This window comes from Fundulus heteroclitus, chromosome 18 (genome assembly GCF_011125445.2).
Source record: "Fundulus heteroclitus isolate FHET01 chromosome 18, MU-UCD_Fhet_4.1, whole genome shotgun sequence".
Taxonomy (NCBI): domain Eukaryota; kingdom Metazoa; phylum Chordata; class Actinopteri; order Cyprinodontiformes; family Fundulidae; genus Fundulus; species Fundulus heteroclitus.
In genome coordinates this window covers 20,658,887-20,686,311 of record NC_046378.1, presented here as the reverse complement: position 1 = coordinate 20,686,311, position 27,425 = coordinate 20,658,887, and the positions used below count along the sequence as shown (strand labels likewise).

Genomic DNA, 27,425 nt, shown 5'->3' with positions numbered 1-27,425 from the left:
TTTTGAGTATTTTAACCCTTCCTAAAGGCACCCACATACTCGGTCGTACTCAACTCCGCGGAGATCAGCGCGTACTCGAGGCGGACGTCCACCGGATAGGGACATGCAGAGCTCAACTTATACAACCACGTATGCGGTGTCACACTATAAACTGCTCGGCAAGAAGTCTTTCCATCGAACTGTTTTCTATGTGACACTGAGCTTGATGCACTGAGCTGCTCCAAGAAGGCAGTTCCAAGGACACGCAGCAAGACAGTCCCTCTCTGTTCTCACTGACAGGTGTGCGGTGGGAGCCTGCAGGAAAAGAAATGGCTCTAGGTGCTCAGCTAGCTAATCACACATTTTACCATCCGTTCCACCGCTCCGTCCCACTGGCAGAAAGTGTGGTAATTGTAGGATTTTGCCACAAGAAATGTAGGCAATAGTAGGCTCGACTATGAAGGGTAAAATGCCCGTGGAGAGTCAGTGCAGCACACAATATCCTCACAGTCACCCGAGTATGTGGGAGCCTTTATTCTGTACTTTGCAATATTTGTCCTTTTGCAGAAATATTTTAAAACAAGGAAAATAATAATGTAAAGTAATTTTCTATTTTAGGCTCTTGTATGGAAATGGAGTTATATGACTCCAATAAATAATAAATATCAGTAAGAGGCTGTCCACAGTTATTTTTGTTTGATCAGGTGTCGTAATCTCTATTTATCTGAAAGAGTCACCTGGCTCAACACCAGAGCTGCTATTGACAGAAATAAGGCGTAGGAGATTTTCCGAAAATAATGTTCAGTCAGATTTGGTTTTAAGCCGATATTCATAATCGTGACACCGATCAGTTGGCCAGCTTAAACCAGGACCACCAGGTTTGTGTCTATTCACGGTTGTTCCTGTAATGTCAGTTTGGCTTGGCCCCGCTGACACCGCCAGGGTCCCGCCGCTTCTGCCTTTCTTTTCCAATTGGCCGCCCTTTTGAACCTCCTTGTGTCCGCGCTGTGAGCAGCGGCTCTGGTTTTACCTTTCATGTGCGGGGGTCCTGACAGATTTAAGTCCCATTTGCAGGGGCAGCAGCCTCAGCGAGAACACATGAGACGCACTCTCAGTGGTGTGCCATTACAATGGTATCCAGCAGGCTTTCAACTTGGGATTCAGGGCCTATTCTACACTATTCAACAACAGGCACAAGTGCATTCATACTTGAACAATTGAACAGATACAATACGCACATTCAGGACACACCTCAAAGGTACAGATACTATCTCCTCATCTTTCTGTTGCTACATGCTTATCCGCTTTCTTAATAATAAAACAACTTTTGCAATGCATGAACATAAAACTTCCTTCAATTTCAAACAGCTAATGAGTGCAAGACTTTCGTCATAGTTATGATTAATCACTCAAAGGTGTTTACTGTAAGCCTGAACAACAAATTCAGCACACTGGTTTTGTTGAAGTGGGTAGCACTGCTCATCACGTAGAGTAGCAGATCGTCTGGAGTGACATGAGCAAAATCCCAAAAAAGGTTTTTTGTCATTTTCACCTTGAATTAGTTTTGTATTACTTTTGTTTGTGCCCCGTCTATGTTGAATGGGTAGAGACGTAACGATACACGTTTTAATAGCAAAGGTTTCCGGTATAGCCCTGCAACTCCGAAGGACAACAAACATGAAACCAATACAGATCAAGACCTCTTGCTTCCACAATGAGAAAACGTTAAGGTTTCTTATTTAGCTACTGTGATGTTGGAAGAAGAGAGGTGGACTGAACAAAAGCTTCATGTTGTTTTCAATAGTGATAACCTAGGTTGCTCTTTATTGCTTAACTATTCACTGCAGACCAGGATCACGTCCAGCAAGAGGGGTTTTCCCAAAAGTCGCCTTTCTGTGGTGCATTCAGGTATAACTGGTGAACAAATCTCAAATCAGTTCTGTTCTGACTACTTTTTGAAATCCTTAAACAAGATGATCAAACAAAATTATTGTTTTGTAGGAAGTATTTTAACTTTCTTTGTTCATAGCTGAACAAAGACATTTTTTTTTTTGCTTTTTTCTTTCAGTGTAACATTACTAAAAACGTATCAAACTGTAATTTTAAAGCCTAGGTACATACAAAACCACAATTTTTGTTGGTTCCTCCTTCTTTTATGACTATGAATTTGTCTTCCTATGAGGAGAAAAGTATAAAAAAAGAGGAAGATGGCCAGAGTCACCTTTGTGTCAGTTTCAGGGTTGCTTGTAGAGAAACCTGGTATGCAACATCAAGTGCTGAATGACTGGATTATAACAGGACCTCTCCTCACCCCACCAGAACCCAACAAAAACAAAGATAACACTTGACAACATATTAAAAGCTCTGATGTTAATATTGAACAACATTTTCTACCCAATATCAACAACAGTTAAACTATATATTAAAAAATGAAAATTAATATTTTAAAACTAATGAAAGAAATTAGTAAAATACACAAACTAAACTAAACACAAACAATTAAACAAAAGATACAGCCTGCTTCTTAAGAAAAAGGGCACAGTTATGAATATGATAAATAAATAAAAATATATTTACATAAATAAGAAGAAAATATTATATCAAAATTATTACACTCTTATGTTTAAAAGTTGTCTAAAAATAAAATGTATTTATTCAAAATGTCAGAAAAATACTAGATTATAAAAAGATGTTCAGTTGCTTTTAAAAACTCACCCATGATTGGAAGTGAAAACTGTAATAGTAAATCAGGATTTGATTGTATGTATTAATGTACGCCGCATTCATGCCTGAACCACATCTGCTGCAGTACTTCTCAGTAGCTGCAGGTAGCTGTCAAAAATACTTACTTTGGCTTTTTTTGGAATTACACATAATTTGATTGGAACGCTGGCTTCAGTCGTTTGACTTGGGGTGTTTTCACCGCTATAGTTCATTTACTTTGGGCCGAATCACTTGATGAGTTTAACTTTTTAGCTTTTTCCAATAGTTTGCTTTCTTTCACAGAGAAAGCAAACCTTTCACCGCTAACCACTTTTATTCTGTTTACAGGTCAGATGTGTCCAGGGCGACAGTCCAAAGTTTAAATACAGGAAGCAGGTGCAATGTTCCGAGCTAGTTGAACACATAGAGAAAATAACCCTCTTATTGGCATTTTTCTGGGTCCTATTTCTTGACTAACTACCTCAGGTGTGGAAACACTCCTAAGTTTACCTTATTTTACACTATAAATGGAGATAACCTCTTTATATCGGAAGATATGCTCCTATTTGGTTTATAAAATGTGTTTAAGAAACGATCACAAGAACTAGTGATTAAATTCTACTGAAATGTGTGTCAAAGATAACTATAGCAAAATATTTCATGTGGATTTTTTGCAATTTGCTCCCATTGCTGGCAAGCACGAGAACGATCTACGAGAGATGATGTAGTTTCATTTAGCTTTTGTTTCATTGCAGGTTGCTCACGGTGTAAATGAACTAATAACTATCCTTTCACGTGGGTAATCATGGGTACCAAAACTAATCTCTGTTGTCTGATATTGCCTAAAACCCAACTGCTAGCTATAAACCAGCTGTACAGCACCAGACGTGACTGCAGATAACATGTATTTGTGCCTGCTACATAATATCCAGCAGGTCCTGTGAGTTAAAAAGTAGGTTAAAGCATCAAAAAGAGAGCAGAGCAATGGGAGAAATATCTCAGGAGTAAGCTCAGTTGTATCTTTAAAATGTGCATGTGACAAATCTGACTTAATGTAGAGTTTTTTTTGTGTGTTAGTCAGCTTCATGTATTTTCAGGGAGAACACCGGTAAATAAAATCCCAAGTGGAAACAACTGCAGTCTGAATAAATTTTTCTACCATTTTTAACAAATGATTTAAAGCTAGGAAACATCTGGCTTAGGTTTGTGTACTTCCTCAATCTCTCAGATGAAGGAGAACACTTGGGAGTCACAAAGATGCTTCCTCTTTAGGCTTTTTTTTCTGGTTGTTTGACTGGCAGATTTTCTACCTGCCTTTTCTCTTGTTTTATCTCTCAACCCATTTTTGTCAACATTTTTCCACCTGCTTATTATGTAACACCTACCGACTATATATTAAGGTTTCAATCGAACACCCAATTCAAATATTTAAATGGTGGAAGAAAACAGAGTTTAACTGAGGACATGAAGGAGAATAAAGAAAGCTACAGAGGCATAAGGAAGGGACCGTAAATTTTACCAATATGAAAGAGTTGAACTTGGGGTTGAGGTGTCATTCAAAGGCCCCAGGATACTTAATATTTTACTGAGTGATCCCTGCATTATGGATTTTATCTGATTGCCCTCGCATGACCTTCTTGATGCTCTTACACAGTTTTCATAGGAAAGTTTCCATCTAGAGAACTTTATTTATCTAAATTTCATCTTTAGACTTTGACCAAACCAATACAATAAGTGGAATTTTAAAGCCAACGGGAATGAGTGACAGAAAATGTTTTAAAAGATAATAGGGAGACATGTTTGATTTAGATGTTGTATTTCTGTATTGAGATCTCAACGTTTAACTTTGTTTTAACTGAATATTATCTTACAGAAGCCATAATTTTTAGTTTGTTTTTACCTTTTTATGTCCAGTTGAAACCAGACATCTATCTATACTATATAAACTCAAATAACCCTTCTTCCCTCACAATTACATTACATTGGACTAAACCTTTGGTCAGATAGGAAACAGATGCCATGATAAGGAGAATTTTCTGTTACTTTGTTTAAGTCAGAAGTTTAGTTGTAGATTACTATTCGGAAAAGCCCAGATGATAATGTTGATGGCTTTCTGTGCTTCTGACAAGTTGAAGTCAACTGGAAGCTCCACTTGCTGATGTATTTTAAGACAACTCAAAAACAGAGCTTCCTTTCCTGACATTGTGGAAAAATCAAAAGATATACTATTTTGCCAAAAGTATTCCATCCTCTACCCAAAAAAAATAGGAATCAGGTGTTTCAGTCACTTCCATAGCCACAGGTGTATAAAACCAAGCACCCAGGCAAGCAAGCTGTTTTCTACAAACATTCGTGAAAGCATGGGTCGCTCTCAGGATCTCAGTGAATCCCAGCGTGGTTCTGTGATCGGATGCCATCTGTGCAACAAGTCCAGTTGTTAAATTTCCACGCTACTAAATATTCCACTGTCGACTGATTTTGTAAGTAAGTGGTTGGTGATTGGGAATGACAGCAAACTCAGCCACGAAGTGGTAGACCGTGTGAACTGATTGAGCGGGCGGCAGTGGATGCTGAGCAGCATAGTGCGCAGAGAATTACCAACTTTCTGCAGAGTCAACCACTGCAGTCCTCCAAATTTCATGTTGCCTTCAGATTATGTTAAGAACGGCTCGTAGAGAGCTTCGTGGAATGGGTTTCTGTGGCTGAGCAGTTGCATCCAAGTCTAGTACAAAGCATCTGATGCTTTCTCTGGAGTGCCGAATCACAATCGGATGGACGGTACTTGTCTGACTGTATTGTGCCAAGTTTGGTGGAGGGGATTACCTTTGTGGGGCTGTTTTTCAGGAGTTGGGCTTGGCTCCTTAGTTCCAGTGAAAGAAACTCTGAATGCTTCAGCACACCAAGATTTTGGACAATCCCGTGCTCCCAACTTTTTGGGAAGCATTTGGAGATAGCCCCTTCCTTTTCCAACATGACTGTGCACCAGAGCACAAAGCAAGGTCTATAAAAACATGGATGATAGAGTTTGGTGTGAGTGACCTTGACTGGCCTGAACAGAGTCCTGACCTCAACCAGATAGAACACCTTTAGGATGAATTAAAGAGGAAACAGAGCCAGGCCTTCTCGTCCCACATCAGTGTTTGACCTCACACATGTGCTTCTGGAAGAATGGTTAAAAGTCCCATAAATGCACTCCAGGACCTTGTGGAAAGCCTTCCCAGAAGAGTTATACCTGCAAAGGGTGGACCAACGTCGTATTGAACCGGATGGATTTAGAATGGGATGTCACTTAAGTTCATATGCGAGTCAAGGCAGGTCAATGCTTTTTCAAACAGCTGAATTTGACTTTTCCTTGCCAGTGAGGGGAAAAAAATTGCTAATTTCTTTCAGCAAGCTGACAGGTAGTGTGCAGGAATAGGTGGAGAAAGATCATTAGTGCAGTGCTCTTTTTCATTTCTGCACGCTTTTAGCAGCTATTCTGTTAGGTCCGCTGTCCTGAGCCAAGCCAAATCCTGTTCTGTTTCTGTAGAAAAGCTGTTTTGAAAAAAATATAATTATACTTTTTTTTAAATGGACTTCAGGTCAGTCCTTTTATGTCAACAGAAAGAAGAAACCGGACTTTGTGACCCATCTAACTTTTTAGAAACTAAAAAAGTAGATGTAATCTATTTAAGTTCCTTTTTTGTGTTTAGTATATCTTTGAGAATATGGGTCCAGCTTACATTTGAAACTGTTCATATTTTTGTTTACACTGATAAATCACATTCCCATATAAAGAAAACCAACCCAACATCACGCTGTTGCCACTAACATGTTTTACTGAGTGTATGTTTCCTGTGGCAATCCTCAGTCCTGTCTTTGCTTTGCACCGTAACACATTCTCCCACTTGCTTTTACAGCAGTTTGTCCAGGCTGGAGTTCTTTTTTTGTTTGTTTATTTGTTTGTTTAGAAAATAATGCTTCCTTCTTTAACTCTACCAAGAATACAGAGAAGATATTTTGTCGTGTGCTGAAATAAAAGTTTTCTTAATGTAGTTAGAACACTTATGCCACAAGGTTATTGGAGCTTTTTTGTATCTTTCACTGACAAATTACTTTGATTTAAAGTATTTTTTTTTTTTTTCAGGACGTGTCAAAAAAGCAGTGTTCTGTTGGCACATCGTTACGTCGAAGATTTGACTAAAAAAGTTAGGGACAGACCAGAGATATTATCAAACTTGTCAGCCGAATCCTAAATAGAACAATGAATCTTTTTAAGACCTGGGGCATGACAAAATGCCTGAAAGTCACTGAACAGTTTAGGTGGCTCCTGCAGCCCTTCTTCAGAATAGTATGGCACGTCTTGCAGGAAGAGAACTCCATCAGATCGCTTAATGCTTTACACAAGCTATTGGGTTAAGCGTCAGTTCCCTTATCCAGTGTGAACAACCCTTTTTTTTCCAGAAGTTTTCTAAAGCAGAACATTTTCTGTAGATATGGATTAGATCGGCCTCATCACTGCCACCCCCTGTCGCAGCAAAGAACCAGACCCAGGTGGATTTGAAGTCCCGTCTTTTCTTATGTTGGCTTTTACCTTTTAGTTGTTCTCTCATGGTAGAAAAAAAAAAATTGGTTTGATTCTTAGAATTTGATGTTCACTGGAGCAAAAGTGAAACTGATTTTCTCTATAATATCAGACGACTGCTTTATATTTAAAGAAATGTGTTGCACCAGCCAAGATTTTTCGTTTTTGATGTAATTTTCCTTTAAAAAATTTAAATGAACAACCTAACACATCCCTACGACTCTACAGCAGCTCGCAGAGATCAGCGCATCGCTTTGCAGCAGCTCAGCCCCAACGTCTTGCTCCTTTATTCAGACAATAATTAGACTCTGAAGCATCCATTACACCTAAACTGTAGAGGCCCTAATTGATGTACCCCTCAGCATCACAGTGGAAAAAAAAAGCTTTTCAGACGATTTCAAATGAATAATTGATTGATTTTGTAAGATATCTCTCTCTAATTGTTTAGTTTGTGAATATTTTATGGGTGTCATTAATTCAGCTTCATGATTGTAGTAAAAGAAAACACTGGGATGAGGATCATTCAAGTCTCCTGCCTGAAAGATGTCTCGGCAGCACAGGAAAGGAGTGCAGATTTAAAATAATTTTGTTGTTGTTTTTGGTTTGTTTTTTATATAAATTGACAGCTTAATTGTTTATAAATTGAATCCAGGACTTATTATCTCCCTACTGTAGCTCTTCTAATCACAATAGCCTAGATGATAATGATGCTTCATTGTCGCAAAGTCTAAAAACTTGTTTTAGAGCCTCGATCAGATCCTTATGCACCTGTATATAAACACAGAGGCAGACCTGACTGCAGCCTTGTGCTGTGCAGTGCCACCCAGTGGATCCTCAGGGTATCGCTCCTTCAATTGACCCACTACACCTGCTGCTGCATCTTCTGGATGCTTATTTTTCACGTTAGAAACAACACATGTGGCATATTTTTGGGAGGTTCTTCATTAGACAAGCTAGCAGGGTCGATCCAGCTTTTGATGGGAATGAATGTTGCATTGTGTGATAGTAGTGTATTACTCATATTTGTGTACGTTTATTGTCTTTCATTTGAACAAATATACACCCACCAGGTTAATCCTAAAATGTCCTGGCCGACATCAAACATTTAGGGTTTCTAGGGATGCACCGATCAGGCTTTTCTCTGTCGATACGATTAACTGGAGTTCTTTGAGGCCTGAGCTGTCAATGATGATTATGACTGATTCGATTTATTTGTTTTTATTCTTAAGGATGATAGGAGGTAAAAAAATAAATAAAAGTAACATGTATTTTTTTATGGAGGTAGTACTTTCTTCTGTTAACAGAAAATGAGCAAAATACAAGATTACCCCATTTATGCATGAAAGCAGATGGCCTCTTTTTTGATAAACTCAAAAACACATGCCTTTCATAGATGTGTTTTATAGGCCTAGAATGGTGGGACTTCTGAGTTTTAATTGATTTTAACGCATAGGTTAAAAAACTTTTTCCGTATTTGAGCAGCTGATCACTGATCAGAGCCAATCAAGGGAAAATTGACTGATTAATTGGTGCATCGCCAACTCCTTTCGGTTTCTGGGTCCTACATTTGTGTAGAGTCTGTGTTTTCTCAGTCTGTCTCGACATCTGCCCGTGTCTCTGCTTCACCCTCCTTATTTCAGGCCTGTTTCGTGTCAGTCGGTGTGCGAACCTGTCTGTCCAACAACCCGTTGTTGTTTTTTTTAGGATTCTTTTGTCTCGACTTTTCTTCCTGTCAGGATTGCTTCTCATCAGCGCGTCGACACTTTTGTCTCCCCCAAGTACCAAACTCCTCTGCTTTTTTTTTTTAAACATTTATTTTTTTTCATTTACTGCCTCAGATACCCCTCCGGTGTTCTGGATTGGTCGGTGGGCCCCGGCGGGCGAGCTTTACTGTAAAGTGCTCAGCTGATTGGAGGGGACAGTTTTCCAATGGCGCCGCGCTGCCTCTAATATTCTGTTTGTCGTTGGGCGCGCGGCTGATTTATCACGCCTCCTCTGCTGCTGACATTCAGATTCACTTTGATTGGCGGTCGGACAGAATGACACCCCGCACGACAAGCGCCGCCAGCATTTCTACGGCTTTTCCGCATGTGGCTGGCTTCACAGTGCTATAGTAGCATCAATGATTTCAAATATCATCAGAAAGTTAATTTATTTCAGTAATCTAAACATTGTTTGATGGCTGGGATCAATTAGGAATGTAAGCAATTGACTTGGACTTTTTTTTTTTTTTTAAGTGCCTGGAGACGACATGCATTGCAAATTGGGAACTGTATACATAAACTAAATTCAGTTCAAAAGTGAAAGTCACACATAACAGGTTTATTTTTGTTTATTTGGACGATTACGGCTTTCAGCTAATGAAGATATTGCATTATTGCGTAAGACCAAAGAAAACCCCACAAAGTGGATTGCATTGATGCAGCGTAGCAGGAAGCCTAACAGCCTGTTGCTCTGCAGAGGTGATCAGGAAAAATTTATTAAATACTCAATAGATTCTTAGGGGGCTTTGGACCACTGAGTGACAGTCCAGTCTCCAAAAACGTTGCAGAGGTGTTCCCAGCCTTTTTGTAGCCATCAAGCTACTGCTATGACTCTTTTTGAATCTAGAAGAACTGAATCCGACTGAAGCTCTGGAAGAGGGCTTTACGCCAACATTCTCCTCAAGTCTGCGGTTTGTTGCTTGTGCACCTTTTCCCATCACACTTTTTCCTTCCACTTAATCTTTGATTTGTACTCTCTGTGAACAGCCAGCTTCTTTACCAATGAGCTTTTGTGGTTTACATTTCTTTTGGTGGGAGTCTGTGACAGTGCTTGTCCCCACAAGAAGCATTTTTCTTCATTTAGAATATATGTAATTGTCTAGTATCCTGATAACAGAATTTTAGGGTTTTCTTTATCTGAAAGTTATAATCCTCAACATTAAAGGACATAAACACATGAAATCTATCAATATATATATGTTTGAAAGTCTAGTTTGAAATTTTTAATTGAATTATTTTAATAGGTTAGCACTGTTGCCTCACAGTTTTAAGGTCCTGGGTTCAAATCCCAACCTGGGTTTTTTACGCATGGAGTTTGCATGTTGCAGTTTGCAAATTGCCTTAGGTGTGAGTGTGTGTGTGCATTTGTCCTGTGTCTCTGCGTTGCCTTGCAACCTGTCCAGGGTGTACCCAGCCTGTCACCCAATGACCGCTGGAGATAAGCTCCAGCCTCTCTAGCTATGTTTACATGCACAAAATTCCACATTCAGATTGAAATTTATTCAGATAAAAAAAAAAAAATCTGATTGTACCGTTTATACGGTAACACAATCAACATGGTCACAGTTAATCCGATCATTATGTGCGTTTTTTATGCACCTCCCTTTATTCAGAATAGAACCACTCTGACATGGGCAGTTATCAAATTTTCCTAAAAAACAAAAACAGAAGAAGAAGAACTTGCGTCTTTCCTGAGCAACAAAAAATGGCAAACTAAGCAGTAGAGTACGAGTTTTTTTTTCTTCTGAGTGTCCAGGCTGAACTTGGACCAGGTTCTAGTTACATTTGAAACCTTACTGAATAAATAATTTTGAGCTCTATTAATGCTTCGAATTGAACGGTTGTATCGTGAGCCCAGACAGCTTTGCTTCCCGACTGAATGTGGAAATACGTCGGGTTTACGTTCGGCGCACTCGAATAACTTTATCCTGACTAGTGTTTAGAAGCACGTTAATCGGATCATCAATCGGTGTAAACCACCCCTCTCTTTCGGATTACAATTTCATTCACAGCTTCATCTGATCACAATATTATATTCGCTTGTTTACCTGATGCCTTTTAATTCCGATCGGCCCATTATTCCAATTATTTTTGGAATGGATGGATTATTGAACGAAATAGCATTTCAGAGGATTTTGAAATGTATTGAATATGACAACTCATTTTATTCATATTTACAAAAAGATCTGAAAATGCTCACATTTAGAGATGGACTTTGTGGCCATTACTGTTTAACTGCTGCTCTGCAGTATATTCTCCCATTTTATAAGTGCGTTATGTAGTTTATTGAGCAACAAAAGAGGAACTTGTCCTTTGACCTTGGAGCCCTTCAATACTATAGCCTTACTTCTTAAAGTCACTTACTAAGCCCAACCCGAGGCCTGAACTGGTCCACGTTTACATTAAATAACAACCCGTCCTCTCACACACACACGCGCGCACACACACACACCCCTCCTTAATAACTCTATAACTCACCTAAGCCTTAGATTTAATTGCTTATCTGTTTGTAAACGCATTAACCCCTCTGCTGTATCTGTTTTGCTGCCATCCCGGGGGCCCGACAAGCTCCTCCGACTGCCGTTCCTTACATCCAATGAATAGTCCTTCTCTGAGCGGTAATAGGGAATCAGCATCGTAGCAGCAAGCATTGGCGGCGTGTAAGAGATAAATCAGATTGGGGGTCTTGCTTTGCCAGTTTATTGAATCTAAATTGCGTGCGCGCTTGGCCCCCGCCGGCCCTACACGGCCCATCCATCTCCCGGCTGATAATGGAGCGGGCCCGATTCCACCTGGTGGGAGCATTATTACATTTCCCCTCTAACGAGACCCAGCTAATCCTGCCAAGGGGAGGAGGACAGAGGAGAAAGCAAGAGAACGGGAGAGAAGAAGAGAGGAGAAAGGAGGAAAACGTTGGTGGAAGAGGTGAAGAAGGAAGCAGATAGGAGGGGGGGGGGGGAAAGGAAAAAAAAAAAACGTCCATCCTGGCAGCCTGCCTCTGCCTCCCACTCTCCCTCTTGTCTTCTCATTCTCACTTTCCTTCCTCTCTGTTGCTGCGCATAAAACATCTTCTAGTGCCATCAGAGCTACATGGCCCCTGGGCCCCTGAGCTGCAATTACACTCATAATCACAATGTGATTTCACTGACGCTCTCCGCCTCTTCCCCGCCGATGCCATCCCCTCGTCTTTCTCCTCTCCACCCCTGCAGCCAAGACTGAACGAAGTCTAAATGAAGTGAAAGGCTTCTCCTCTCGCTAACACCCGGCCGTTTATTACCCGCTTTAATAAAAGTCCATCACAGAATTATCCTACAATGAACTGAAGCCACTCAGTTGCTGAGAAATATACTTCCAATAAGCGGCCTCTGCTCGCCAGACTCAGATTGGTTGCAGTTGTTGATTATTTTCATATGTTTTCTTTTTTTTTGTGTGTTTTTTTTTTTTTTCTTTTACAGCGGTAGCGTTAACAGGCTTTTCATGATAGTGCAGCAAAGTATGTTGCCTTCATGTTTTTAAAGCAGAGCTTCTTATTGATGTAATTAAATCACATCCCTGGCTCAGCGCTCAGGCTTACTTTCATTGTTTTGAGGGGGCAGGAGCCCCCGTGAGGCAGCGCACTGATGAGAGATGGATAAACAGTTTGATTTGCTGCTATCGCCCCCAGGCACGGTGTACCGGAGAGATGAGCAAGAGAAGGGAAGAGGAAAGCATGAAAAAAAAAAAAAAAACAGGGAGGGGTGGGATAGGGCAAAAAAAAAGAAGTAAAAAAAAAAAAACAGAACCAGAGAAGCAAGCGAAGAGGATAAGAGAACCTGTTGGAGGAGGGATGAAGGGATAGAAGGTGGAGGATAAACATGTGGAGAAAAAAAGGCGACAAATCGCTCTTGTTGTTTGTGTACAAATCCGTGTGCACGCAGGCTATGTTTTTTTCCTTCTTCTTTCTGTTATTTTTTTTGCTTGTTTGCCGGTTTCCCTCGCTGTCTTAGCACTTCCTTCATCCTTCATGGCCCATATCTATCTGCCTGGTTCCCTAACCCCCCCCTCCCCCCCTCCCCCACACCCCTCATCTTTCTCCCTTCTGCTCCATCTCACCCCCAATACCGCTCTGTCTCTTACCTGCCTCATAGTAGCCCCGAGCAAAGAGTGAACCGAACAACGAGAAGTTCATTCACACACACACACACACACATAAACGTGTCTATGCATACAAACAAGAAGTAGTTGCAAAGATCTGCAGGATGCTATAAACCGTGATGCTTGGTTGCATTTATGCAAACCTTTTTTTTTTTTTTCAGATCACGGTCATTTTAGGCGCGTTTTTTGACTGTGCAACCCAGAACCTTCGTCCCTTCGGAACTTAATTTCCTAAAACCTGTGTTTGTTTCCACTATGGGGTCCAGAACCAAGCTTTTTAAATCAGCAGGAACCCAGAGGGCCTCCCCCCACCTGTAGACCTTGAAGGTCTACCTGTAGTACAAGGTCCATTTAAAAAGTACTACCATCCCACCTGGAGTTGTTTTCTACCTCGTAATCTGACCTGGAAAACTGAAAGTGAAAAAACATTGTGGGTATAAAGATGACCATAAAAAAAAACTGCCTTGCTCCCTGCAAAATGTTCCTGCATTGAAAACGCACCTTAATAAAGGAGTTTGATCATTTTCAGTGCCCCAGTCCCAAGCGCACTCTCCCCTCACTGCCCAGGGAGGCGGAGGGGGGGGGGGGTTCAGTCACCCGTGTAGAGTAATTGTTAGCAAAGATGCGGAACCTCCAGACTTAACCAGCCGTGTCAGCCCTGTGACGGCTTCTTTGTCTCCACCAATTACCGAACAAAAGCGGCAGCTCCGCCGTCGGCCTCCTGCATCCAAACGGTTTTTTGTGTTCAACAATCTGTATTTGCGGTACTGACTCTTAAACAATCAGAACATACGTATGTGCAGGTATGATGAGTGGTGCAATAAAGCCCATTTGGACACCCACAGCTGGGCCCTAAAACAAACAAGGCTGCAAGCACTGGCAAACACTTACACCCACACTCCTATTGTATTAACCAAAACAGTGCAGCGCTCTCATTCTCTGCCTCTCCCTTCTCTCTTGTCATCTTGTTCGCCTCCGTTTCTCTCCCCCTTTTTTTTTTTCCCCCTCTTCTTCTCAAAGTTTAAACTCATTAAGTGTAATGATATTGGAGACTCAATTTTACATAGCTCACTCATCAACCAAGTGAGATAGCAATAAAGGCGAATGGCTCCACCGAGGCCCTAACACTGCAAAATAAATGATGCGCCGCAACGGAAATGTAATTAATTTAGAGGCAGTATTGATAGTCCTGCCATACACGGCGTTATATTTTTTAATGCGGCTTAACATCTTGATTATTCGGGGGGAAAGGTGGGGGAAACGGGAGCTGAGACGGCGCGGTTTGTGATGAGACCACGCTTAAGACGCCCTGACGAGTGTTTGTTCCCGCTGCCTCACTTTCTCTTAAGCTTTTCATTATACCAAGACGATAAACACCTCTTAGGAGGAAACGCTGACTTTACGCAGGTATAAATGAAAAGCAGGGAAGGATACCATCTCGCAGTGAGATTATGTTTATGCAATAATGAATCCTCATTTCTTACAATGAGCATTTTTTCCCCTTTTTTCAGGAAAACATAGTGAAATTAGATTTTTTTTTTTTTTTTTAGAAAGAGGTAAATTTACTGGTTGAATTTTAACACGACTGCACACGCATTTCAGCAGCTGTAATGATGCATTCAGCTGACAAGATGTTGGCAATATTTTGTGGAAAATTGATGCACTTTTTTTGTTGTTTTCAGAAAGGTTTTAAAAAAATCACAAATAGTGTTCTAAACCATCTGTAATCGGCCTGAAAGACTAGATCTGCTAAGGAGGGGCATTAGATGGGTCAGGGGGTTTAAAAGGTTTTACAAATTTCAAAGATATGCAAACTAATAACTTAAATTGATCATCAGTTGTCTAAATGAAACTTTCCCTCCTCTAAACCCTGCTTTTATGCACCTAACTGCCTTAGCCCAGGTGTGATTACAGAATGATGTAAAATAACCCAACTACACTGTAACAACTGTTTTAGGCACAGCTATAATAAACATTATTGCTCATGACACGTTTATTTGCACTGAGACAAACATTCAGGTGACTCCCACATCCAGCATTGTAATCTTGAAATTCAGAAAATAGTTTCATTCGGGAAGTTGTATGGGGCTTATTTTAGGGGGTTTAGGGTTTTTGGTTTTCAGGAGGAAAGATTAGGAAAAAGAGTGTTATTTTGTGAAAAGAAAGGCGGAAGAGCTCAGCCTGACTGATTTCAAGTTATTCTTTCATTCATCAGCATGTGCACGTCAGACAGTTGCGCTTGTTTTTACTGTGAAAACAAGCTTAAATGGCTGATTTTCATGTATAAGCCTATGGCTGCTGCTATGTCCTGACATCTGATCCCTAAACAGAGAGATGAGAGAGCAAGGTGGCTTCTGTAGTTTGAAAGAAATACAATTTCCTCACTAATTTACTGAAAAATAAATAAGCAAGTTTTTGTTGTTTCTCTTTGTAATTTATGTGGACTTGTGCGTGAAGTTGCACCTCTAGGGGATTCACTTTTTGTTTTGTTGGTGGAAGTGTGGCTCTCAGGAAAAACAAATTGGGAATCACTGGACTAGACCATACACTGCAAAAAGGGAACTAAAAGTAAGTAATATTTTCTAGAAATTAGTCTATTTTTCATTGATTTGAGCAGGTAAATAAGACCACTTGCCAATGGAATTAGTAGTTCTACCCCTAAAATAAGATATTTAGATATTCTGCACTTGAAATAAGATGATGGAGATGAATTGTTCCTACTTTAAGTGCAAAACTCTTATTCCATTGGCAAATAATCTTATTTACCTGCTCAAATCAAGAAAAAATTCACTAATTTCAAGAATAATTTACTTAATTTTAGTTCCGTTTTTGCAGTGTAAGTTGTCGTTTTTATTCCTGCCAGATTTTAAAGTCGTCCAGTTTAAGTAGTAAAGGTTGTACTCATAAAAAAAAAAACAGAAATAGTTTAGCGCTAATTGGAAGCTTTGAAACAGATGGCAAGGTGACAAAGGTGAGCCACTTGACAGTGTTTTCATGCCGCTTACAAATTATTTGTATAGTGTCTGTCACCCTCTTGCTGTTTTCTTTCTACCAAATATTAAAAAAAATATTGCCACACAAAAAATGGAGGAAACTTCTTCAGTGCTTGTGTAAAGGCGTGTTTTTCACCCAGCCTGATGAGCAGGCTTTAGTAGTAGATCAAATTAGAAACTGTGAAGTCTGACACATAGATAGAGCAAGGCCCAAAAGCTCATACCTTCATATCTGGTGCTCATAATATTAGCTTAGACTACTTCGTAACGTAACGTAAACTGCTGATGAGAAATCATGTGAAATGAAATTTGTATTCTGCTTTGCGTCTAACTCCATTCTCTGCTGTTTGATCTTTTCAGCTAAGACAGATGAAGTTCTGAAGGCCAAAGTAGCGAAGAGAGAAGAGGAGGCCCGAAAGAAGCTAGAAGACGGTGAGTTTTAAAACTGATGTTTACAACTTTGCCACTGACTATTTGTAACCAATAGGATGACTAAAAGTGGGGTTAATATGATAGGATCACAATTCAGGTTTAAATGGACCCAAGCGATGAGTGTTAATAGCTTTGTCCCCATACACAGATAGTTATGCTTAAAAATGATATTAAGGACACAAAAATCACAAAAAATGGAAATCAGTTCAACAACTCTGCATGAAACATGAAATTACTAAGTCTGTCATGTTAAATAAGGCGTTTAAATTGGTCCAGCTCTTTTCCACTTCCCGTTTTCCATTCTGTGTAATGAATTAATTGACATTGTCTATAGCAGCTTGATTTTTATTCAGGGTGATGGCGGGTTTTTGTGCCTATCTCCAACTATCAGTAGCCTATAGGTTGGGTTCACCCTGCATAGGTCACCAGTCCATCATTGGACAACGCGGATACACACGGGACGAACAACCACTCATAACATACTATATACACGTCTTTTGATATAGTGGACAGTTACCTTAACATGCATGTTTTTTGACGGAGGGGGAAAACCTGTGGAAAAAGACCCTGAAGAAATCCCTGAAACTATCGCTGCGAGGCAGTAATGCTAACCACTGCCACACCGTGCAGCCCTGATGTACATTCACAACTCCTCTTATAGCAGAATGATATAAAGCTTTTAATCACAATTTATTTCTGATCCATGGTTCTTTATTCTGCTTTGAAATCTTCATAAAACAAAATGAAAATCTGGTCAATTAAAAAGGGTCATAAAGTAAATTATTGTCTTCTCCTTTGTACAATATTTTTAAATCTGTGCCATAGCAAAATGGTTGTTTCTTCTTAGTCATAGCTACATATAGCTGTTCATAAATAAAAACATTTTAACAACTTATTTTAAACCAGCATTAGTTATAACTATTTCAAATAGTAGACACAGTTGACCACTGCTATATTTTCGACCTTGTACTTGTTCTCTTGAGGAAATTTAGCATTAGCGCTAGCACCACTGTTAGCATCATAGGTTAGCTTTAGCAGGGTTAGTGTTGGGTATTGAAACTTGGACTATGTTATGTATAGTCCCACTGAATGATAAAAAAGTAAAGCATAAACACCTAGCAAAACAATTGGCAATAGTATTTTTTTGTTTGAAGCTAAACTTTTCTGTGTAATCTCTTTCAAATGGCAATCATCGTTAACTTCAGATCAAATTAACATCTGCTGTGTAAGAGTTGAACAAAAAGTTGAATTACTATCATGAAAGCTTATGAAAACTGGATTTAAAGATGTCTTTGTTAAATATATTATGCAATCTCTACATCCCCCACTGGTTTTATGAAATATGGAATAACTACCCATGTCTTACTGCTTATCATATTTCACCTTTACTTTGCCATCCACAAACTCTGAGATGCTGATTACGGTCTGTAGTTTTTATTAAGACACCTGTAATCTGCATGAAGATGCAGGCAGAAAAGGAAGAAACGTGCTTAGCATTGCATGTAATAAATTAAACCAAGCTCCTTCTCCACCAGACGCAATGGTTATAATCACACACACACACACACACACACACACACACACACACACACTCAGAGATTATCTCGACGCACATTTAAATAAAGTCAAGAGTAATTTGCAGTGGATATACTAACAGTAATAAAAGTCCTCAGATAGAATAATGACCCAGGTCCCTTTACTGACCAGAACATGATATAAATGAGGAAATCAAATGTGCCACAAGTGTCTATGTGCGCGCCCACACAGTTATGTGTTGTATTGTAATTTGTCCTAGTTTGTGCTTGTGTTGATGTGGCTGGATTTAACGGCATCTCTCTTTGTGTAATTTTTTTGTGCTTCAGTGTACGATCGGTGGCACTGTGACCTTTAAAGTTAGCTGACCTTTCAGCCAAATGAAAGTGCGGCTATAAGGAACTAATTAGCCCTGCACTTTTGTTTTATTCCCCCTATTTAAGGAAAAATTGATTCCTTCCTTCCCTTTTTTTTTTTTTTTTTTTTTTGCCCTGTACTGTTTCGTTCCAGTCTCATTGTGATTCAAGCTAATATAATTTGTTTTTCTTCGTCTCAGAGCTCCGTCTCCTCTTTCCTGTGGAATTGTTTTAATGTTTTCTCCTTTTTTGTTCAGCAAATTGTCTACCAGTTTCATTTTTCCCTGTCAATGATTTGTGCTTCTATCAAGCTGTCGCCAACCTTTTCATTTTTCCTCACTGTTTTTTCGTGCAGACGTTTCCTAAGCTAGGCTCAGACCAAAGCAGCACCCTTGCACTTAGCTATATCTTGTCTTCAAACAACAATTGTGGATTCTGGGCACAAATAGAAACAATCGGTTTTGTGCCCCACAAGATCTGTATTTTATTCTCTTTTCTTCGCAAAGACACATGAAGTTTAGAGAAGCAATTTAAAGTGAACCCGATGACCCTTTTTCTTAGCAAAAGAAACCAGTGCTTCCATTGCAAATACCTTTGTGCACTATCAGAACCATGCAGCTTCATCCTCTTCTGCCCTTCCTGCAAGCACAGTGAAACTGAAGAGTTGGACCACTGCTGATGCTAAACAGCAGATCACCAGGGGTCTTCCTCACTCCCTGCAGGGCCTCTCAGAGGTTAGCACAACCGCAAAGTTTGCACTTGAACCACTAAGGCAGCTGAAATGAGAAATCATTTTAAAGAGAACGAAGGGGAGAAGTGAACGCTACCACCTACACTCCTTGTTCAGAAATAGATCCACAACCTAGACTGTCGGCGCATTTGCGTTAGCTTAGCCCTAATCGAAACCACCGAGATCTGATTCATGTGGATGCTATGATATGCAAGCTATTATTGTAACAAACCACTGCTGAGCCCTGAGAGAAGAGAGTAGGGGGTTTATCAGCCTGGTTTACAGGGAGGGAGGCAGAAGAGGATCAATAACTGGCCCTGTGGTCATCAGTTAACAAAGTAGTCGCTGCTTAAAGGGAATGTTTGGCTCTCTGGTTAAGGGCAGCCATATGATGCAAGTGGTTGAAAAAAGGAAGCGTAGGAAATGAAAGGGGGTCAGAATGAGAGAGGTGGATGATTCCTTTGTTAGCTTCATGCCTTGTTTAGGCTATTAAAGCTTGGAAATCTTGTTTGTTTGCCCAGGGGTCTTCAAGCTAAGTTGGTGATCCAGCTATAATAAGATGGACTGACTGCCAAAGTTACACAGCTGGTTTGTTTGGACTCTACTTTAAGTGGGAACTTTACAAAAGCTCAGTTGCTAGTATGAAAGCCAGTCCTGTGGTATAAGTGTTGGAAAAACAACTATTTAGGCTGTTTTACCTGAGGAGTATCTGCAGTTTTGCTCTGTATTTATTAATTTATTCCAAAATGTACTTATTTCGTTTTTATTGTAACCTGATTGCTGCTTATTAATCAAATTATTACCCTAACAGAATATAATTTATTTCCAAAAATTAGTTGAAATCTCTGGAAAAGAATGAAATTTGTTGTTTGTTATTGTCCAAGTATGTATAGGTATAAACAATATAATGGGTAGTGAAACAAGGTTTCAGATTCCAGACTTTATTTCTTATTTTATTATCATAAAGATAGACAACTGTTTTTCTAGAATATAAAAGAGCATGGTTAGCTTGAGCATTGTTAGCTGTATTTAGATGAACTCTGCTTTTAATTTGCCACATTACAAGGTGAGTTGTTATACTACCCATTGATTATTTTGGTCTTTGAGTTACAAATAAACACAAATGCTCATTCTAAAATGAAAAAAATTAGAATGAGCATTTATCCTTTAACTGCTTTTAGCACAGCTTTCGAACTGGTTAGGGTTTAGATATCAAAGAAATGATTGAAAATCCTCTACTTGAGAATGTTGTAACATGAAAGTATTACCAATCACAAACTGTGATTTTAAGGATTTTTATTTAATGTTGTATTATTCAGTACAGATTTTTCCAAGTATTAAAGATTGTAACAGATTCAACAGATGCCAAAAAATAAGTGAAATGGCAATTTACTATGCTGCCAAATCTCAAGTCGGCTCCCAGTGCCATTAAAACAGGTGGAAAAATTAAGACTGGCAACGAAAACTCAATAACAATTGATTTTGTTCGCTTAGGTTTTGATCTCCTGTAATACTTGTGGAAGGATTATAACATTAACTATTATTTTGAAAGTAAATCACACAGACACACACATTAGTTAGGTTATTTCAAATGTATGTTTAATCTAAGATCAGATGGGCAGAGCTAAAGCTGCATGGCATTGTTTTAAGATAGTGTCCTGGTTATTGGTCTGACGAGGGGTGAAAGATGAATTTACAAATATTAGTCTCTGTTTGCACAAGCAAGAAATATTTATATAAATATTTGATTGATCTTAAAGGTGCAGATAGGAGCAAATCAAAATTGTCCTCACTGTATAAATCTATCCAAAATAGCTGCTTGGATGCAAAATCTGAGAACCATTCATTCAAACTCTACAAAGTATATTTGGCCATTTAGGTGCACATAAACTGTGTTTTATGCTCCTACCTGATGTGTAGTTGAAATACAGCTTTTCCAGGGCTAATGGAGCGTGGTACAACCATTATGATGGTGGATAAAAAGAGAATAGTGAGAACGATGTAGGTCAATTTTTACTCGTATCGTCACTGGATGATAAAACTGTAATGGAACCATGTGTTTTCCTGATGTCTTGCTGTCCTAATTGAACCTCTGCTCTTTTTTGTTCAGGTGAAGTGTAGCACAGCTGTTTGCCGTGAAACTGGTGTCAAATACTTAACAACCGCAATTCATTAAAACCTGCGTCTTAAGAAGCCTCCAAACACTGACTCTCCACGTGGCCGTCGCCTTGAATCTCAGCCCGGCGTGTCATTTGTGAAGCTCGGGACAGAATCGTCCTTTCATCTGCGCTGCCATTCCATAAAATACAGAATTATGTAGATATGGATTGGGCACTAGCCTATAGCCTACAGATGGTATCTTAGCCTCGAACCTGCTCTGTCCCCATTACCTCAAACCGCCACCAGATTGGGAGATCATATATTTTAATGAGACGTATAATAGCTCTTTAACCCATATCATTAGGGGAATATAGTATACCTACCGTTTGCTCTTTTGGCTGTTAAACGAAAGGACTGTTTCCCTAATTACATGGTGTGTAGGACAGGTCATGGGTTGGGTGTGTACCTGTGTGCGCCTGTGCACGTTTGTGTCTATGTTCAGGAATTGTATGACCATTAAATATTCAACCGCAAGCCCCTCCCGACCCCCCTCCTTCTCGACCCAGCATCCATTAACGCCTCATCACCGTTTAACTAGCTCTGTTGTCAATCACCTCAGGGCCTCGCCTGAAACTAGAAAATGTCTGGATCTGGTTTCCTACCTTAAAAAACGAAAGAGTCAGAGTGAGGGCCCTTGGTAAAACCGATGGGTAGCCCAGTCAAGGACAATTAAATATTACTGGAATATCATTAGGGTGAGTGTTTCTGCGCCGTCGCTTGTTTGAACGCTCGGCTGAGCGGTTTGTCCCTCGGCTAAAATATCTTCTATGCAAACATACAATAACAATGTGGGTGGGGGTGTGTGTGTGCGCGAAGTAAATGATGCGATTCCTTCTTTTTCTAATTGAAAATGATAACTAATCCATGGACAACGAGCTCTTGTGCAGTCCACAGCCGTGTCCCTTCAGTTCTGGCCTATCTTGGCTGTAATAAAAGAACAGGAAATGAGAGGCAAGTGAGAGTGGTGGCTTGGACATTGACGCTTAATGTAATCTGCCTTGAAATCAAATTATTTGACCTGGAAAGCCTAACAATACAAAACTCCTGCCAGGCTGCTGTTAAATATTTAGCACGTGCCTGTCATGAATACAAATGGAGCGCAAATTAGAATCTACAGGCGCGTGACCCCCATATCAGACCCGAGGAGCACAGGGGGGGGGGCGGCTCTGCTTTAAATGTTTTAATTACCGGGGCCACAGTGTGGCGTGCCACAGTACCTCGCCGAGCCGCGTGGCTTGAAGGACAACCAGTGAAATTCAAGTGCTGGTAAACACGAGCAATCCGGTGTCGGTGATCTCTTCACATTAACTAAAACGCGAGGCTTGAAGGAGATTGTATGAATTCTGCCAGGTTGTGGCTATACACTCACCGGCCACCTTAATAAGCACAACAATATATAAAATATAACAAAGCACATATGCCAAGGAACATTTCTGAAGTTATCCGTTTTCCCGCACATCACGAGCATTGCTGATATTTCAAAACGTCCATCCTTAGGACTTGAACTAGTCCCAAACTATTTTGCAGAGCTCAGACAATGTATTAAGCATTGCTATTAGGATTAGCATTATTTTTCAGCATTTCATTTCTCTAATCAGCAACACACACAGGATGTTATCTGCATTACATTATATCTGCCAGGGATTATTTACAATCTCCAGCCAGAACAAAGAATGCAGTCAGCATCCTCACCATTATGCTTTAATGAGCGGAGAGGATACTGCTTAGGGCTCTTATCGTAAAGGTCTGCAAGGAAGTTGTCTCCGACGGTTAACTAACCTGACGCTGTAAAAATCGATGGTCCTCAAAATGCATCGGACTGCTGCAATTATTTTGGTCATCCTGCAGAGTATTAACCTTTTGCTACATTACTGAGAGTCTAAGCTAGTGTGAAGTTAAACAAACAAGACACAGCATCCTAAAGATATCAAACAATAATTCAAAGTTAACTTACTCTGCATTAACCAATGGTGGTGGTGCAAATTTTCGTCCACATGCCACTGGTACAGCTCTTCTGTGTCACCATTTGGAACCCTGTATAACAACAGAGGGAATTGCCAAGGACATCAAACTCCTAACAAAAGATAAGCCCGGTTCTGCCGGATGTTTTCCTTCCTGTTAATGGGGAGTTTTTCTTCCCACTGTCGCTTCATGCTTGCTCAGTATGAGGGATTGCTGCAAAGCCATGTACAATGCAGACGACTCTCCCTGTAGCTCTACGCTTCCCCAGGAGTGAATGCTGCTTGTCAAGACTTTGATGCAATCAACTGGTTCCCTTATATAGGAACATTTTGACCAATCTGTATAATCTGACCCAATCTGTATAATATGATTGAACTTGACTTTGTAAAGTGCCTTGAGATGACATGTTTCATAAATTGGCGCTATATAAATAAAATTGAATTAAATTGAATTGAAAGCATGGCTGTTTGGTCCTGTAGGTGCGTTACATTCCTAGTTGTGCAGCAGGTGACATAAGGAATCAAATCAATAAGGGACAATCGTTCAGTTAGACTCATGGATGATCTTGATGTACATTAATTTGTCTCATTTCACATTTAGAGGACTTTTGCAACACCTCCAGGACTAACGTTGGCCAGGGATTTTGTAGAGCAGCGTCAATCCCACTCTCTGTGCACCGATGGCCTCTACAGTCGCTTGATTTGAACCTTTCGGTGTGTGCAACCGTGTGAGGCGATCATGTCAGCATGGACCAGAATCTCTGACGAATGTTTCTGACACTTTGATGAAACTATGCCATCAAGAATCAATGCGCTTCAGTAGGCAAAAAAAAAAAAAAGGGGGCGACCACCCGGTACCTGAAGGGTGTGGCTAATAAAGTGGCCAGAGTGTGGTGTTTATTTTATACTCTCGGAATAAAGGATATAGTGGTTTTAAACTGTTGTCCTTCTATTGGCTATGTGATCTACCGCTGGACTCGAGGGAGGCACTGTATTGCTGTTGTGCACTCCGCGCTGAGGAAAGATCCGTCTCAGTGATTTTGATGTAAGAAAATCTGGTTTGTATCGACTGGGTATTGATTAGTGGAGTTGGCCTCATCTCCTGTCGTTACTTCAGATAAATGGCCTTATTTGTTGTGTTATTATGTTCAACACAATCATGCCAGGAACAGTCAGAGGAGTATTGAACCGACACTTCATTGGCTTCATGGCTTCTATTTGTTCCAGGAATTAAAGGATGTTCTCGCTGCCAGTACGGCGCTGCGAATTGAGCACACTGGCGGTCAATTACACCGTCACTTGAAAGATCTTTTTCAAGCACGAAATTACTGAAGAACAGTAACATTTATACCTGATTTTTGTCGTGCCTAAATCAGGACTGATGTAAAGATAAACAGGGCCTGGGGTTGAGTGTAACCATCCTTCTTTTTTTCTCCCTATTCATTCAGGTTTGTGGTTCCCCCACCCTTGAAATGATTAGTTATGCATGGCTTGTAAGCACTGAATCAGAGTTATGGTCCCTGGGGAAATAAATTTGGCAGAAAATCAGTGTGAGAAGATTTAATTATCACGAGGAGACCTTTTTTTCCTTGCCTTGGCCCACTGAAGCCCAAATGCCTTTCCTCTCCTTTCCCTTTCCGTTCTGTGTTCATCTCCAAATGCTGCAGCCGGTGGGGGTGGGGGGGGGGGGCTGCCGTTCATGTTGCATGCCAGCCGTCTGCTTGCCTTCCTTCTCCCCCCAATTTGTTTCATTGCATGGTAATAAGTAAAGCAATTACTGCTTTATTGATTCTTCATCACGGCAAATTTAAGGCTGATTTTCTTTTTCCCCCTCACTCCCACCTTCCCCTCCTCCCTCCCTTCGGAAATGGCCCAGCAAGGTGATTAGTTGACCTCCTGTCCTGAGCGCTGCTGGTCTCGGGGAAAGAGTCGCGGTGAATGCCGAATCCTACTAACCCCATTTGACCCCCCCCCCCACCCCGCCCCCCTTCCCCGCGTTGTCCCGTGCTAATGGGATGCCGGTGCCGCCCATGGTGGCTGTCACGTCCGCAGGGAAAGGAGGCCACGGCTTGATAATTTCGGTAAGGATATCTACGGAATGACATGTTTGACTCGATAACAGCGAGGCTATCTTGTGCCATGGGCGAGATTACTCAAAAATTGACCTTGTATGCTTTTTACATTGTCGTCATTCAGGTCAAGCAGGCAGATGATTGACAGCTGCCTTTGCCCCTCTGTGATTGGTAGTCGTTTCTTGAGTCACAAACTCAAACCATTTCTGGGTATTTGTTAGAAGGCGTCAGATATTTAATGTTAAGATCCTCTAAAAGATTAAGACAAAAAAGCATTTTTTTTTACTTGTATTTTAAATTAAATCAAATTAATTATCTTAGTCTGTCAGTTTAAGCAGCTGTCTGCCGACTCCACAGGAAAAAAATCCCAAATAGCCTAACTAAATTATCAGCTTGTTATACTTCCAGTATTACCCCATATAAACCATAGCAGCAAAGCGTATAGTATTTTTAATCATATTTACGTGAAAACTGTTCAATTTGGTTGGTTTTTTATTTAAAAATTTGTTTGTAGCAACAGCACTAATTGTTTCTTTAGTCAGCCTATGAACAGGGCTGTAGCTGACACATATCTGGACATGATCAGCAACAGTGGGCTTGGTTCCGCCCTACAGGGTGGTCAGACTGCTGTGATTAGACACACCCCCAGACTGCTGCTGGTCAAAGTGCTGACATATTGGAAAGGCCCCTGACCATGTGTTGGCCCCTGCTGGGTTTGTCATGAGACATTAGAAGTCCCTTAAGAGTGTGGCCGTGTTTTAGTCCCCCCATGGGGACCCATAAGTCTGTTTTAAGGTGAGTGTTTTGTCAACAAACAAAGCAAATGAGTAAAAAGTTGCAGTTTGCAAAAATATTAAATAAATACTGCCATAAGCAGGGTGACATTATTCAATGTCAATTTTATTTATAGAGCACTTTAAAAACGGCTTGTAACTCCACCAAAATGCTGTACAGTTTTTTATAAAACTATCAATGAATTAAACACATTTGAATAAAACACATAAGAATAAAACACAATAAATCAGAACAAATTGGACAGGTAGTTTACAAAGTCAGACTTATTAATTAGTATTTATTTAATCTCCAATATATTGGAACAGATGGGTTGGAAGTGGGTTGAAAGTTTGTGTTAAAATTCCCAAAACTTTCCAATAGGAAGTTGTAAACTTTTCAGTGTAATTATGGGAATTTATGGCAGTTCATACAAAATTGAGGGTAATTTAAACAAAAATTATTTTAAACTATTAAAATAATAGTTGTTGGTTTTTATATATTAAAATAACGTAAAACTTTCTTGCAGCTATAGAACTATTTGTTTTTCTGGTTATTTAAAATCAGTGAAAATACAGCAATACCCTGTGTTTTTCAAGATCGACATACCTTTAGAATCGCATACTTGCCCCATACCTACTCAAAAATACAAAAGCTGATTTTTCTCCTCTTCAATATACAAATATTTTGTTTTGTAAGTTGTCAACCACTTTTTCTGTCTCTTTTAACCCCCTACTCAGATGTAGCTGTCTGTATCAGTCTCATGCAGCGTGACTGATAAACTCATCTATTGCATTCTTCCACAGCTGTCAGAGTTCAGAGATATCTGACTTTATTCAAATGCTCATTCATGCATTTAGGTCCTGTAATTTAGACCATGAAGGGTCGTGACTAATGCTAAAGATTTTATGAATTTACATTCAAATATTAGTGTCTCTTCAGTTATGTTATTAATATAATCTATGAGTTGCTCTAAAGGAGAGTTGTGTTCAACTCATTGCCGGGGTTGTTAGTCTACAACTGAGGTCAGTGGGAGAGGAGGTGGGCAACATTTGCCTAATTAATTACAACTCAGACACACATGCATTACCGTGACCTTTACTTATATAGTTTGTAGCAGACCCCGCAGACAGGACACACACACACACATACAGAGGCTGCCAGGAGCCAGCAGAGTTAAAGGGAGAATCAATTACAACTCAACTAAGGAGAAAGAGTTGGTTGCTTGATGGCTACTTGTCAAGACGACTGTAGGTCACGAGGTGTGTGTGTGT

The 27,425-nt window shown here is 40.1% G+C and overlaps 1 protein-coding gene across 2 annotated transcripts in view; it reads left to right on the top strand.

Annotated features, from left to right (window-relative positions):
* Positions 1-27,425, top strand: part of rsrc1 (arginine/serine-rich coiled-coil 1) — a 191,902-nt gene that overhangs the window by 143,661 nt on the left and 20,816 nt on the right. For both annotated transcript variants that reach the window (XM_036149829.1, XM_036149830.1), the window contains exon 7: positions 16,497-16,568. In XM_036149829.1, coding sequence (XP_036005722.1) covers positions 16,497-16,568 — 72 coding nt within the window. The remainder of the gene's footprint in view (positions 1-16,496; positions 16,569-27,425) is intronic.